This window comes from Callospermophilus lateralis, chromosome 19 (assembly GCF_048772815.1).
Source record: "Callospermophilus lateralis isolate mCalLat2 chromosome 19, mCalLat2.hap1, whole genome shotgun sequence".
In the NCBI taxonomy this organism is placed as follows: Eukaryota; Metazoa; Chordata; class Mammalia; order Rodentia; family Sciuridae; genus Callospermophilus; species Callospermophilus lateralis.
In genome coordinates this window covers 36,882,723-36,898,693 of record NC_135323.1, presented here as the reverse complement: position 1 = coordinate 36,898,693, position 15,971 = coordinate 36,882,723, and the positions used below count along the sequence as shown (strand labels likewise).

The window sequence follows — 15,971 nt, the reverse complement described above, 5'->3', positions numbered from 1 at the left end:
AGTCTAGAGACTCGGGCCCCCAGCCCCATGCCCACAATTCCCCATAGACTTTGGTCCCACAATAAGACAGGCCAGGCTCCCAAATTGGGGCAGAACAGAAGAGGCCTTGTGGCCCGCTCAGCACAAACAGGGCCAGGTGTTACAGCTCAAGTGTCTTCGTGCCGGGGAATAAGTCCTGCAAGTGACACAGGTCCACACAGAAACCAAGACTTGTTTCCATAGAGGGAGGTTACAGGGAAGCAGGGACAGACTACACAGCACAAAGTCAAATCCCCAATGCCACCAATCACAGCACTATGTCCTCTGGCACAGGTAGAATAACTTCCCACCCTCAGGGTATGCAGTGTGCTGGGGCTCCCTGTTCCAGGCCTGCAAGCTGCATGAACATCCAAGGAGGTCAAGTCCTGCCCCTCGGTATCTAAGAGGCATCCCTGGGAGGAATTTCAAAAGTTCTATAGACCACCAGACCCTCTTCCACATCTCTCCCTGGGTTACTAAGACAGGGAGCTCAAAGGTGGCTCCATGTTCACCACAGAAGGGGTGTCAGCAGCAGCAATCCAGGTCTGACCCCAGAGCTCCGAGAGTGGCTTTCTCAGCCTGAAGAGAGAAACGGCCTCAGCTGGCCGGTCTCCTGGGAGAGCAGGGCTGGAGGGATTGCAGTTGCCCAAAAGAGTTTAAAAGGAATTAAGCACACTCACATGGATGTTCCCCCCAACACCCCAGCTGAAGGCAACACATTGCCCCACACCGGTCCCTGCCCACCCCTAAAGCCTCAGAGCCCCACAACATGGAGTCCAACACTGGCTGCCCCCAAACAAGGAAAAGGACAGACCAATTTCTAGCCCTCAGACAGAAACCTCCACATTCATCTCCAAAGTTCTCAATGTGCCTTTGTCTTATACTCAGGATCACAGTGTACCCATGTGGAGGGGGCAGCTTAGGGACACCTGACCCCAGACCAGGCCTCAGCTGTCCCCTAGAACATCAAACACTACATCCAGCAACCTACACCAGCAGGCATCCAGGCTGGAATGTCTGCAGACCCTGGTCAACGTTCTGACCTCTGACAAACTGGCCATTTGCTCACCCAAAGGTTTCCTGGTCATGGGGCAGTCCTGTCCTCCCTTCTGCCCTGCTCAGCTGACCCCTGCCCCAGGCCAGCCCTCTGGACTGTTTTAGCACCTAGAGCCTCCTCCACACTCCTCCAGGAATTATCTGCTGTGTGGAAATGAGCCTCAGCAACCCTGGCCCTGGGTGTCGTGAGGAACCCGAATTCTCAGCACCGGGCTAGCAGCCACAGGGCAGGATGGGCAGGGAAGAGAAAAACCACCAGCCACACCCATGGACTCAGATGGGTGTTCCCTTTCACCCACCAGGGCACCATGGGCGGCAGTGGCCACCTGAAGGGAATTGGCCAGGGACACACCATTTGGAAAGACGCTTTAGTGAGGCCGCAGGGAACTGTGCTGCAGCCTCAGGCACTAGTGAGGACACACGCCGTCCTGCGGAGACCGTGGTGGCGTCAGCGCATTGTGTGGTCCAGCGAAGAGGCAACTGAGCTTCGGCTTCAGATCATCCCACACCTTGCCCATCTGCAGGAAAGAAGATAGGATGGCACCCAAAAACACCAGCTCCAATTCTCCCTCCACCTGGTGTCCTTTGGGCACACCATCTCCCCAAGGTCACAATCAGAGAGCTTCTGGAAGTAGGGGTTCACACTGGACCCTTCCCACACCCTTCCCACACCTCCTCCACAGAGGTCTCAGGCTAGCCCACCTGTCCCCTGCACACAGGTCCAACGGGCTTCAAGTCTGCTCAACATGGTATTAAGAAGCGTGGCTGTTATGCCATACCCAGCACTGTGGCACAGCAGGCCAGCCGCCAGGAGGCACTCTTGTGTCCAGATTTGGCACAAGGCGGGAAGCTTGGCTGGTCAGGGCAGAGACCCATGTTTTTGGTGTGGGGGCTCGTGTGATGACAGAAGATCTGTATGTGGCCCTGGGAACATGCTAATGAGATCCAGTCACTGGACCCTACATCTCATCAGCACAGCAAGATGAGAACCAGTGAGGCAACACCAATGAAGAAAATCTCCTGGGCTGGGGATGTGGCTCAAGCGGTAGCGCGCACACCTGGCATGTGCAGGGCGCTGGGTTCAATCCTCAGCACCACATAAAAATAAAATAAAGATGTTGTATCCACCGAAAACTAAAAAATAAATATTTAAAAAAAATCTCTCTCTCTCTCTCTAAGGAAAAAAAAAAAAAAACTCCTGCAGTTCAGGTCATGGCCACATCCCCAGATGGGATGTGGTTCCCCAGTGGTCACATGCTTCCTCACTGATGTCCCCACCAGCCACTCAGATGTCCAAGCCCAGACCTGCTGACCCAATATGTCACCTTTTTTTTTTTTTTAAGAGAGAGAGAATTTTAATATTTTTTAGTTATCGGCGGACACAACATCTTTGTTTGTATGTGGTGTTGAGGATCGAACCCGGGCCGCACGCATGCCAAGCGAGCGCGCTACCACTTGAGCCACATCCCCAGCCCCCAATATGTCACCTTGACCTAAGACAGTAATTAAGTCATGCAGTCAGCTTCCTAATGCATGTGCTGCTTCTTCACCAGCCCACAGCTAGGGGGCTCCTCACCAAACCTCGGGAGCATTTTAGCTGTTCCCAGGAAACATACCACTAATCAGAATACACAGTCTACTGTGATGCTGTCTGAGCAGGTCAATCTACAGACTATAAAAGTTTTCTTTACCCTAGAGGTTCTGCGAAACTACTGGGCACCAGAAACACCAGGACTCTACAATTATGGAGCAGGCTCTGCACCCCCTCTTCTGCACCGTGTACAACCAAACACCCAGGCAGTCTGGCATGACTAGTATAGACCAGGGTCTAAACTGGCCACTGACTTGGTCAGTTACAAATATTCCCAACTTGTCTGATAATCTCCATGTTCTATACCCCCCACCAGCTGCAGAGACCTTTTAGAACTGCAGGTCTGAGTTCCTGTGACATGCTGCTTCCTGGCCCTCCATGCAGAAGCACTGACGCCTATCTTCTCTCCCTGGCTCTGGGCAAGCCTCGGCCAGGGTGAGACCTGTTCCTCACTGACTGGTCTACCTTCCTGTGTACTCCTTGGTGATGAAGACACTGTGATCAAGTTGTGCCCAGTACCACAGAACCCAGCCAGGAGCAGCCAAGCAGCAATTGCTGCATTAGCCCGTCACCCATCAATGCCCAGGCCAACCACAGGAAGCATGGCAGCCAGACTTCATACCTTTTTTCAGACAGAGCAACTGAACCAGAGGTCAAAAGAGGTTGCAACAGTTGTGCAGAAGGAACCTGAGATCAAGGTTTACAAAGTTGCTGGTTGTTTTTTTCAGTTGTTGATGGAACTTTTATTTATTTATTTATTTATATGTGGTGCTGAGAATCAAACTCAGTGCCTCACACATGCTGGGCAAGTGCGCTACCACTGAGCCTCAGCCCCAGCCCAAGATTTACAAATTTTGAGCAGGACTCCTCCTCTACTGCCAGGGGCTAGAGGTGGCCACAGGGAGACACACCCCTCTCAGGAAGCCATCCTGGACCAGTGCTGGCAGGAAGCAAAAGTTACTTGAAAAGGAAGGAAGCTAGGCCACTGATATCAGAAAGCAGAGAGCACAGGGACTACACTGGGCCGGGAAAGAGGAACTGGACAGTGTCATGTTTTAATTACTGCCTCAGCAGACCCACAAGGCTTCTGGAGAAGGACAGACACACGTCACTGGCTGAAAAGGGAGCAAAGAGCCCAAGACACACATTGGAGTCACACGGCTCCAGATCACTCATGCCAGGTGAGTGTCCCTGCAGTGTGAAATAGCTCAGGATGATTCACAGCCTTGCTTCTCCAAGACTTAAGGAGCCACATCTGAAGGAAGCTGACCAGGGCTTTCCAGAAAAATGTCCAGTTAATGCGTTTTTTTAGGGGGTTTTTTTTTGTTTGTTTGTTGTTGTTGTTTGTTTTTTTGTAGTACTAGAGATTGAACCGAGAAGCACTCAACACTAAGGTGTATCCCCAGTCTTTTTTTTTTTTTTAATTTCCACCTAAGACAGAGTCTCACTAAGTTGTGGAGGCTCACCTCAAACTTGTGAACATCCTGCCTCAGCCTCCCAAGTCACTGGGATTACAGGCGTGTGCCACTACGTCCAGCCCAGTAATGGTATTTTTAACCCCTCAAACTTGATTCCTACCATCCGCCACACCATCTCCAAACAGTAGGGCTTTGGGACTTGATATTTTTTCCTGACTTCTCAAGTTCTTCCAGAAGGAAAGAAATTGTTCCTTTCTGGTCTCTCTCTGCTGTCCCCACTAAGAACCATGAGAACAAATTCATAATTATTCTGGCCACATGTGACACTAATAAATCTGAACAAGCACTATGTTTCCACATATACCTCCAACTCCACTGACTGTCCGAAATAATTCCCCAAGGTCACTAGCTGCAGGAGCTGCAGCTGGAAACAGGAAGGCATTGGCCAGGACAGGGGTGGGGTAGGGGGTGGGGCAGGGAGGGCCTCACCTCCTTGTGCCCTTGGATCTGAGAGTTAACGAAGGCCCCAAGGATGTGGGAGGTAAGGGGCAGGTAGGCGTGGATGAGCTGCGTCTCCTGGTGCAGGCAGTACAGGGAGAAGTAATTCCGAAGCTCCATGGTCTGAATCATGTTCTCTTGCTGCAAGAAGAAGAGTCTCCCTGTGCACCTGGCCAGAAGGTGCCAGGAAGAGGAGCACCCCTGCCCACATACTGTGTCTGCCCAGGGCCCAGGGTCTCCACCCCTTCCATGCAACCACTGAAGCAAGACTGGAGGGGATGAAGGGCCAGGACACGGAGCACCAAGTACAAAGAAGCACATCATCCTGGGCATGTCCCCAGCACCCCAGCTCAGGGCACTGACATTCCACAAGCTCATCCAGTCAACCAAAAAGAGCTCATGAGGATGGCTCCAGGGGCCAGAGGGACCAAAGTGTCCTAACAGTAGAAGGCTGCCACCTGGCCCAGCCACCTGCCAGCCTGCTCAGCTACCTCCAGGATGCGGGACTCCAGCTGCTCCACCGACTCGGGCTCGCGGTTGCTCATCGCCTGCCTCTTCATCAGGCCGTCCTTGTGCAGCGCCCGCTGGTGCTTGTGCAGCACGCCCTTCTCGTGCCGCTCGCACAGATCCTGCAAGGAAGAAGGGGCACCTGTGTACTGGCCCTCAGCAGCTGACCCAGAGGAACTCGAAACCTAAGGACATTCTAGAGCACTTTTCACAGGGCCAATTTTAAGTCCTCCCTCCTACAACCAGGAAAAAGCAAGAGGGAACAGTGAAAGAGTCCAGAACACGGGGAGGCTGGGGCATGCAAACTGGCAGCAAACGGCTGACAATGAAAGCTACCGGGGCCCTTCCAGAGGACCTGTTTTCCTGTTTGTCCTCGCCCAGGGAGCAGTCAAGGAGTAGAGCAGTTCAGGGGCCAGGCCCTGTTCAGATTCACTCTGATGCATACTAGGTTTGCACAGGGGCCCACTACACAAACCACCTCCAACCAACCAACCCCAACCCAAAGCCCACACGCTGAATCTCATTTTAAACGTGGGGATGTACAGTCCAGAGCCCTGGGATAGTTCTGGACCCCAGACTGCTAACACTACCCAATTCCAAAGGGCAGTGTCATAACAGTAGGAGGACCAGGAAGCCCTACAAGGAAGACACACGTCATTAATAAGCAGCACTCTAATTAACCCCCATCAGAAACCTTGCAGGAAATTAAAGTGACAGAATCAGTGCCGGGATTTTAGAGGCCACCAGATACCACCCCATTCAACAGAGGAATCCCTTCTAGAACATTCCCCATAAGCACTGGGCCCACTCTCCTTGGCCTCAGTAGGAAGGATTTCTCTGGCTCCACATGGTGCTCCATCACAATCTGTCCCATCACAGATGCTCCCACACTTAGAAAGCTTCCCTCCTCTGTGCCAAAGCCAAGTTCCTAGAATCTCCACCCACTCCTGGGTGAATTCCCCATTGTGGGCCAGGCCCCCATACACGTAAAAGAGCACAATCACACACACTCCCAGGGCTTCTCCTCCCACTTTCAGCTCAGGGAAAGCCCACTGGTACTTGGACCAAGGAGCCCCAACCAGCCCAGGAAACTCCAGTGAGCTCTGGAAAGTCCACCATGTTCCCTGCACAGCGTTGGCTCTTGACTCTTTCCATTCCCTTGGAGTCACACCCTTGAAAGATCCTAAGATCATTTTGAAAAATGCTATCCCTGACCAAGGAGTGGCTAAGACTCACTTTATAGGACTGGAGCAAATCCAGGAAAAGGTTCAACTTCTCCACCACATCATTCTCTTCCTGTTTGCCCTAGGAAACAAGGGGTGAGTTAACCAACACAGGACCCAGCCAGGTGGCTTACAGCCAGCCCTAGCCTGGGTGGGCTCCCTCCCAGAGCCACCGGCCCACTCTGTAGAAGACCCCCCTTCCTATACAACAGCACCCTAAGTCTAGGCAGAAATACCTTTGAAGCCCACAGTTCTGCCCCAGCCATTCAACACCAATGTGTCCTCCTTTGGCTTTCTGAACCCCTCTTACCCACACTCGTACACCCCAGCAGCTCTGCCCAGCACTGCAGAAAACAGTTTTATTGGTGACTGTGTCAAAAGGGTATGCACAGGAGACTGCTGAGAACAAGGGGCCACCCTCCAAGCTCAACTACAGGGAAGAACACAGGCCTGGACCCGGGAGGGGGCAGGGGAAGGAGCTGTTGCTACAGGAAGGGCGCGTGGGAGAGAGCTGGGCTGAGATAAGGGAACAGAGACATTCTCATGAGAAAGGCCACATGCTGAAGGCCAGAGCAAGGATGAGGAAGAGCAGACAGAGGCTCCTGCTGGCACAAGCTCAGGGCTCTGTGGACAGGTGCACATTGAGCCCACAGCGGCATGGGTGGCCCTGCTAGTGGAATGGGCTCCTGGTAATTACAGGGAAAGCCCAACTCCTGTACTCGCCCACAGCATCCTGAGGACACATGTGAGCACCAGCAGCCCCATCACTACCCAGAGACCTCCCAGAATACACAGGTAGCAGCACTCCGCAGGGACACGAGGGCAGCCCACGGGCGTCCAGCGCAACCTGCATGCTCCTATGGCCTCCAGTACTGTAGCTGTGGCAGACAGAGGAAGCTGCACATCAGACCGGGTGTGGGGGTGGTGCAGGTGGGAGGAGGCTGGAGAAACAGCACTGGACTAGGAGCAGAAAGCGACAGCCACCTCAGGGGACCCTGGGAACACCATCCCATCCTCCAAGCCTTGGACCACTAAGCCAGAAGGTTCCTGGTTTCTCAATCCCACACCTGCAGCCAATGCAGATTCTATCCAGTAAGTTCCAAGAAAATAACAAGCATCTTATGGGATTTCAAGACACGGAAAAGAAACACCAGCCGGGCAGAGGCGCCCTGTTCCCTGGTCCAGTAGGAAAGGGATTCAAGGTTCCTCCCTTCTTGTGTCATCTGCAGTAAGTTCCATTTGGGGTTCAGTGCACAACACCATAAACCATCATGGCATATGCCTTCAAGAGGAGCACACCATCACCATTAAGAAAGCAGCCCCTGCCTCCAGTCTCACTAGTCTTGCTGGACATCACATGTACGTCTCTTAATAGAATAAAATTGGGTATGAGTAAAAATAGAATTAGGAAAAATCATCCCAAGAGGCCTTTAATTGTGGAGCAAGGGTGAGACAGAACTTTAGCCTTTCAGATCAAAGTCCTGGTGAGTGGCCTAATCCAGTTACACGTAATAGCAGTAAATTCATGATGCCAAAGACCAGGAGGAAAGTTCAAGAAAAAGTACTTCTCCAGATATTAAATTTCAAACCAAAGTTCATGACATATCACAGAGCCGCAGAGCTGAGGAGAACCTCGGACTACAGGCTTCCACCCCTCAGGACACCCAGACCCTTTCCCCTCCCCAGGGACCTGGAGGTCATCCTGTGCTCTGCAAAGCCCCAGGGATTCCTGGTGCCTGCGTCCTTGCAACTGGAACAGGCTTTGTTTTACACAGGAGCTTGGAGGAGAGGTGCAATGGATTCAAAGACAGCAGCTGTTTGCACACCCTAGTTCAACCCCTTATGTTACATTAGTGGGGAAATTGAGGCCCAGAAGCCAACATAAAAGCCGCATGGTCCTGGCACAGGCCCCAAACTCCCCGCCTCTCCATTAGTCACACCACTGAGATCTTATTTTCAGTGCTCGTCACCCTGGAGGATGGGTGCCTACAGACCTGAGAAAGGAATGGGCACCATGCTGATCAGAGGTTACCTACACGGCTCAAAATTCTATTTCTAAAGGGAACACACGGGCACTGGGAGTAGAAGAGAAAAAACAGGGTTTTAGGCACAGCAAGGAGATCAAATTCCCTCTTTGGCACACACACATCATGAACACCTGAGCATCCCAACCTCCAGCAAGAAGAGCCCCCAGGTCCCTGGCAGGCAGGTCCACCACACAGACAACAGAAGAACTCCAGGTGTCAGGCAGGGAGTGGAGCTTCAGCAAGGACATTAATTCACTCAAAATGCCTCATTCCACCAGGAGCTTCAAGACTACTTCCCCACAAAGTAGAGAACAATCATCAAAATTAGGCAGCAGTTTCATAACATAAAATCCCCAGGTGAACCTTTAAGTTTGATGATGAATACTGTAACTTCAAATTAATCCCCAATGGCCAGTAGATTTCTAAAAACAGCTCCTGCCCACACAGCAGAAGCACTTCCTGAAGTTAAGTGAGCAGCAGGGTGGAAGGAGGGAGTCTCTCAGGGTGCTGGGAGCTTAGTTACTATTCTGAGAATTAATCTGAGTTGAGTTACTCTGTCAAATTCTAGCTGACTCAGCACAATTGGAACTATCTGGCCCACCCAGAAGCCAGCTCCGACACCTAATTATGCCTGCAAGAGCAGACACCCTCTTCTAATCTCAGCAGAGTTGATGCTTAAGAGATCGGAACCCAACTTGTTTCTGTCACTGGTAGCCCTCTCCAAAGAACAAACCACTGGTGGGGAGCCACCCACAACAGATGGGGACAGGCAGTTCCCAGAAACAGCTGTTCCCCCAGTGGAAGTCGGCCCTTTGAAGCTGGGCTGAGGTAGCCCTGCACTCCCACAGGGCACAGAACGCCCTGGGACAGGTGCGTGGAGAGCCAGTGCACTCACCTGCTGCACAGCTTTGTCTGCAAGCAGGGCGAACTCCACAGAGAGGCCCTTCAGGGCCTGCTTCAGGGAGCCCCAGGTGCTGAGGTGAAGAGCAGCCCAGGAGGGCAGGGGGGTCGTGTCAGACCCTAAAGCACTGTGGAAAGCAAAACACATAAGACAGGAGACACTCGCCTTTGTGTCCCACTCAGACCCATGCTCCTGGAGGGGCCCATGGGACACTGTGAGGCAATGAAGAAGGTGGGATCTCAGCCCCACTCAGACCTCGTGAGGGACTTCTCTTCCCAACAAGACCCCAGGCAGTCTGTGTGCCATTCCTATGGAGTGGAGGAAGTGCAGCCAGCCACAGGCTGCTCCTTCCTAAGGCCAGTGGGCTGACGTCTAGGAAGCTGGCAAGCCTGCGGTGTACACAGGGGCAATTGGCGTCCACAGTGCCCTGGCTGAAGGTCCCACCTCTGTTCTCCTAAACATGATCCCCCATTTGCCTGCCCTACTTTCTTCCCTTCTGCAGTGAAACAGGTCAGAGTGGCAGTTAGCACAGGAAACGCAGTCTGCCCTGAGCCCACCACCCTCTGAAGACTCTCCCCACCTGACGTCCCCACAGACCCTGAGGAAGGCCACCTGCCTCAATTCCTTCCCAAATATGAGAAGATCAGCAGCATTGTCGATGGCCCTCGAGGCAATCCTCTCCGCCCTGTCTCGCAGCTTGTAGAAGCTATTGTAGATGTTCCGAATCAGCTCCCTGCTCACAGCAAACTGAGTCTGGATGTCAGAGGGAAGGAAGTCCTGACGGCGAAGAGAAAGAGACTGTGACTCCACTGCTCAGAGGCTGCGGCTTCACCCGTAAGGCAGGCAGAACCCCATCACAGAACAGCCAAAAGAGGGTACAATGAGAACATATAATGGCCTAGTGGGACCCCGGCACACAGCAGAGGTGGCACGAGTATCATTACATGTTAAGATGACTGTCTCTCTAGCAAAGAGGGAAATAAATATTCAAAATCAGAAAACTACCTTGGCCCTAGTAGCCAGCTTACAGTTCATAAATTCATCTCCAACACACTGGGCCGCTTCCTTCAGCTTGTTCTGCACATCCTGCAAGAGGAAAGAGACAGCTGCACCTCCCCATCGGCACAAAGCTGCCACGAGAACCGCCTCGTCAGTGAACAGGAGCACCTGGTCTCTCCTGAGCAAGTCGGCTTCCACATTGGCCTCCCTCAGCATCCCAGAACCTCCACGGCTGCCTCAGATTTTCTTTCATTGAATTTAAACTCTAGGAAGTCTGGCTTAAGGATGAGAGCCTAACCAAGCGAAGTTCCTCTCCAGAAACACGGGACTAGGGATACCCTAACCCCCAAGACGTTAGACCCTCTAGGTTCCAAATGGAGCAGCAGAAGGAAGCTGAGGTTTCTTCCTCCTGAGAGACCCTCAGGCCCAGGGAGTCAGGCCCTGGAGCAGTTGGTGGGCAGAGGACAGGCAGCACTCTGGTCAAGCCCACCCTCGGAACAGAGGCCTTCAGAACAGAGGCAAAGCCAAGTCTTAAAATAAGGAGCCACCCAGGAAGTATAGGATGAAGCTAATCCACAACCATTAGAGGTGAGGAATCCTAGGGTTTCAGAGGGGCCTCAAGTCACCTGCCCCCTTCTCTCTTTACTAAAAAAGAACACTGGGGTCTAGAGAGGCCACAAAGAACAAACACCCCATCTGCATAAAAGCAAGAGACAAAGAAGTGTACCTCCAGGATGGAGATCACCCCCTAAGTCCCACCTCCCGGTGCTGCCCGGAGCACAGGCAGTTTTCAGCCTGCCACATCCCTCTGCCGGCAAACAAGACCTCTGCCCCAACCCTAAGGACTCAGAGGACAGGCCACACACTCTGCTGAGGCAGAGGCAAGAGTTCCTGTTGACAGTGTCACCAGGGTCACCAGTGAATGCCTGCAGCCTTCCTGAGGAGGTTAGTGGACCCTCCTACCATCCAGGAAAGTAAAAGCAGGAGAAAGTAAAACTTGAAGCTGAGCCTGGTGGTGCAAACCTGTAATCCCAGCGGCTCAGGAGGCTGAGGCAGGAGGATTGCGAGTTCAAAGCCAGCCTCACAAATGGTGAGGCGCTAAGCAACTCACTAAGACCCTGTCTAAATAAAATATAAAAATTCCTGGGGATGTGGCTCAGCATTTGAGTGCTCCTGAGTTCAATCCCCAGTACCCAAAAACAAAAACAAAAAAACCTCGGGCTGACTACTCCTGTGTCCCATGTCCCCTGCCCTGCAGCAGGTAACAGCAGGAGGTGAAGGGCCCCCAAGTGCCCATTCATGAAGAGGCTTCCCTGTAAGGAGAACCTGGGCACTTCACTTTCTGAGGGATAGGAGGAAGATGGATCATAGAACAGTCCTTGCTCTGGAAGGGCTACGAGCCCCTACGAGCTCCACTGGACACGGGAGCCATGTTCTAGCTCTAGACAAAGTGACAGCAACTTGTAGAAAGAAACAGCTGCTATTCCTAACAGGGATGTACACAAAGACACCGTTTCCAGAGGTGGATGGACCCTGTGGCTCTACTGAGGACACTCGGCTTATTTCTCCATGGTTCTTGATCAAAGCCCCCTGCCCCAATATTTTTTTGGGGGTGGGGATGAATATTTATTCACATCTACAGATGCTCCAAACCATCCATCCAGGCTTCTGTATATTATCTCTAAATCCCCCAAAGCAACCATGCTGGGAACCCCCGATTTCCACACAATATACAAACCCTTCAAAGTCAAAACCAAAGAAGCCTTTTAAAATTACACCCAACCTGTCATTTGAAAGGAAAGAAGTCTGATATTGTCAATCACAATAAAATAAACACCTTCCAGGCACCCGAACAAGGGAAATGAGACAGGAGGACAGTCAAGAGATTCAAAATTGAAAGTAAGGCCTTTAGAAACTGCAGAACCAGCCCACGCCAGAACCCTTGAGGACACACTTACTGAGCCGCTAAACGAAAGGAAGAGCTTGAGGATGGTGTCCTCAGAGAAGGGGGGGTGACGAGCCACCAAGTTAATGAAGCGCTTCAGGGCCCTCCTTCGTCCCTCGATGAATTCCCTGTCCGCTAAAGAAACACAAAGTCACCACACAGTCAGCAACCGCCAACAGCCACACTGAGCAGGCTCCCAAGCATCTCAACAGAGGGTCAGAGCATATGGTCCCCATATGGCCGACCAAGGGCAACAGGCAGGTCCGCAGGACAACGGCTGACCCCAAGGGCTGCAGAGGAGCCCCAGAGCCCCACCTCCGTGCCCCCACCCACCCACCTAGGTTCAGAAATGCCAGGGAAAACTAAGATCAACAGGTTCTGATCGAGACTACTGGGAACCAGCTCTCAGCATTTTTTTTTTTTTTTTTTTTGAGATAGGCCTTATTACATTACCCAGGCCGGTCTCAAACTCCTGGGCTCATGAGCAGCTGGGACCACAGGCAAGCTGGGAGCACAGTTGGAACTGCACCTGGCTTTTGGGAACCAAGTCTGATTCCTCACTTTGATCATCTACATTGAAGGCATCTTCTAAAGTCCCTCTCTGGCACTTCTCTTGTGAACAGAGAGGTTCTGCAATGCCCACAAATCAATGCAGCTCAGTGTTCCTACTCACATCACTTATAGTTCACTCTGTGACAGATGCAATCATTAACTACTTTCATTTGAGAAAGTATTTTCACTTCAAGGTAAAAAAGCAAGCATATATCAAGGTGTTAAGGATATTTAGATCTGACCACAAATAGAAACGGTCTTTAAAGTCATTGAAAACTATATTCAGATGAGTCCCCCTTCACCCTCACTCAAGACAATGAGACATCTAGATGGCCTTTCACGTGTTATTTACAGCCCCACCCCTGACATGCCCTTCATGTGAGCATGTGTCCACGTGCAGCTTTCAAGTCCTAAACCCTAGCCGCACTTTACCAGCTCTGATGCTGGATGCTAGCATCCCAGTACATCTGCTGGTCTCACCTGCTCTTGGCATCCTTATACCCCCAATATGAGAAGCACAGTCTGTTGCACAGTGTGCAGGAAGGGCCAGAACACGTTATCAGGCACTGAGCTACTGGGAGGCCATGAGAGACAAAGATATTCATGTCCTTTTTTGCTTGTTTGTTTTGGGTACTGGGGATTGAACTTGGGGCACCCGCCCACTGAGCCACATCCCCAGCCCTATTTTGTACTTTATTTAGAGAAAGAATCTCACTGAGTTGTTTAGCACCTCTCTTTTTTGCAGAGGCTGCCTTTGAACTTGCAATTCTCTTGCCTCAGCCTCCCAAGCCTCTGGGATTACAGGCGTGTGCCACCACACCCAGTTTCTCATATCCATTTTAAGAGACTTGAGAACAGTGGGAGCTGAACCACTGCATGATGCTTAAACTCTTCTCCACTCAAGCACACTGCTACTGTGGGATGGTTGGAAAATGTCAGACTATAGACTGGTTGGCTCCAGGCACTCACCTACCCATCAAGTTTTATACAGATTTTGAGAAAAGGGTTGTAGGAAAAACTATCAGGTTGTGGGAAAAACTATCCGTGAGCTCCAGGAATACCAAGGGGCAGATCCCTATATTCTGGAAATCTGCAAGAAACAGCCCATCTAGAAGGACTTGGCCAGCAGGTTATCTGTGACCTCTCACCTAGCCCGAGGCAATCTTCAGGTGCAGCCAACTACTGACTTCTGTCCTCTAAAGTGCAGAGCAAACTTTCCACCTTAGATCTGCTTCTGACCTCATCCAGTGCTGCCTTGGCACCCACTGCTCAGGCCCTCAGGGGTTTGCAAAGCAGGAGAATCCAACTGCTGGAGCAAACAGTGCTCTGCATCACATTCAGGAACTCTTAAGTCCCTGCCCTAAGCTTCAAGAGGAGACCCAGGGTCGCCTCTTTTACATGTGCACCATGAGGGCGTTCCCTTTGTGTCAGTCATCCAGCCAAAGTCTGCAAGATACCAAGGGTGCTGTGTGCCAACCACCCTTCCTGTACCAGACCTGGGCTCAGTGACAGCATTGGCTCTGGTTAGGATATTTTTGTTTTGTTCTGTTTTGTGTGTGTGTGTGTGTGTGTGTGTGTGAGTGTGTGAGTGTGGTGCTGGGGACTTAACCCAGGGTCTTGACCAATAGCTATGAGCCTGGGACAGCCCGGGGGCTCACGTGCACTATGGTCCTGCTGTCAGCCCCTCCTGGACCTTGAGGCAGGAGCAGCGGACTGCAATCTACCCCCAGCCATCCTGTGAGTGGACTCACTCCCACCACACTGCGCCTCCACATGCCCGGCGTTACCTCCCAGCACTCTCTTGGGTGGGAGGGCTGGCACCATGCGGTACGGGAACTTGTGCAGCAACATTTCGTGGAAGACCACAAAGTCATTGTACCGTCTGTACACAGAGGACTTGAAGCGCTGCGAAGAAAAGGGATTGGGGCTCAGGTAAAATGGGAAGCCATGACAGTCATCACTCCCCTCCCCTCTGCCCTGAAGACAGCCTACAGAAATCTTCCCATCCCCACACTCGGGCGAGCTGGGCAAAGCAGCCTCTTCCTACCCACACTCATGGGAGGCAGTTCAAGAGGAAATGGAGGCCAGCAGCCGGCTCACTGGAGCAGCACCTGCTCCCAGGCTGCCGGGCCCAGGACAAGCTGCTTCTTCAGGGCGTCCTGCCAGTCGACTCTCAGTCCTGTGACTGTGGGAGAAGGCAAGGACCTAGGCAATGCCAGAGCCGTGCTGTCCTTGAAGGAGTCCCTGCCACTCTGTCGTCTACCTTCCCCCTCAGCAACAGCACTGGGATTTCAGAACAGCCAGTCACAGGCTTCAAACACTGAAATGGAACCCGGCACTTCCTGAAGGTGCAGAACAGCAGGCTGCGTGACAGGCATTAGCCCACTGGATCCCAGAGCTCACCTCTCTCCTGGGGCAAAACATTCAGTGGACTGTTCAGAGGAGCCTTGGCAGTGCCAGCCACCCTCTCCCCGGGAGCACAGGCCTGACCTGTACTAGCAAATTTCCCCACACTAGGGACTCACTGCTCCCAAAGACTTGTTTATTTTTTTTCTTTTTTTTTAAGAGAGAGTGAGAGAGACAGAGGGGGAGAGAGAGAGAGAGAACTTTCAACATTTATTTTTTAGTTTTTGGCGGGCAACATCTTTGTCTGTATGTGGTGCTGAGGATCGAATCCGGGCCGCACGCATGCCTGGCAAGCGTGCTACCGCTTGAGCCACATCCCCAGTCCCACCCAAAGACTTGTTATCAACACTACTGAATCCCAGGACAATGAGTAAACCCCCAACTCTACCCTAACTGAGCAAGACAATGGACAAAGGAACAAAAAGACCTTGATACTCAAGTGCCAAGACTGCTGCCAAGCCCGTGTCTGATGAACTCAGGCACCCGGTGCTCACAGCAGAGGGGCAGTGTTACTACAGGTGATTAGCTGGACACAGACCGATCATTCCCGCACACCGCAGTCACTATTTGGAGTCTACGCTCTACAGGGCTGACTTTCGAATCCTCAGGGGATCCATGACAAAACTACCACCAAACCCACTTCTGTCCAGGGTGTGTGCTCCACAGACTGTCTGTAAGAGATTCCTAAGAAGCAGGATTCGAGAACACAGAGATGGTGAGGCGGGACCAGGCAGGAGTGGAGCAGGCCCAGCAACCGGCACAAGTCTGCTCAGAGGCTTGACGGAGCCCACAAGTTTTGGACCACACTCTCTCCCTTCCCTATCTCCTGG

General features: G+C 52.1%; 1 protein-coding gene across 1 annotated transcript in view; it reads right to left on the bottom strand.

The window, feature by feature from the left end:
- Positions 1–752: 752 nt before the first annotated feature.
- Snx8 (sorting nexin 8) overlaps positions 753–15,971 on the bottom strand; it is a 41,799-nt gene continuing 26,580 nt past the window's right edge. The window contains exons 3-11 of the mRNA XM_076840542.1: positions 14,523–14,640; positions 12,197–12,318; positions 10,245–10,325; positions 9,856–10,016; positions 9,234–9,366; positions 6,325–6,393; positions 5,073–5,210; positions 4,573–4,722; positions 753–1,592 (exon numbers count right to left, since the gene is read on the bottom strand). Coding sequence (XP_076696657.1) covers positions 1,482–1,592; positions 4,573–4,722; positions 5,073–5,210; positions 6,325–6,393; positions 9,234–9,366; positions 9,856–10,016; positions 10,245–10,325; positions 12,197–12,318; positions 14,523–14,640 — 1,083 coding nt within the window. The 3' untranslated portion in view covers positions 753–1,481. The remainder of the gene's footprint in view (positions 1,593–4,572; positions 4,723–5,072; positions 5,211–6,324; positions 6,394–9,233; positions 9,367–9,855; positions 10,017–10,244; positions 10,326–12,196; positions 12,319–14,522; positions 14,641–15,971) is intronic.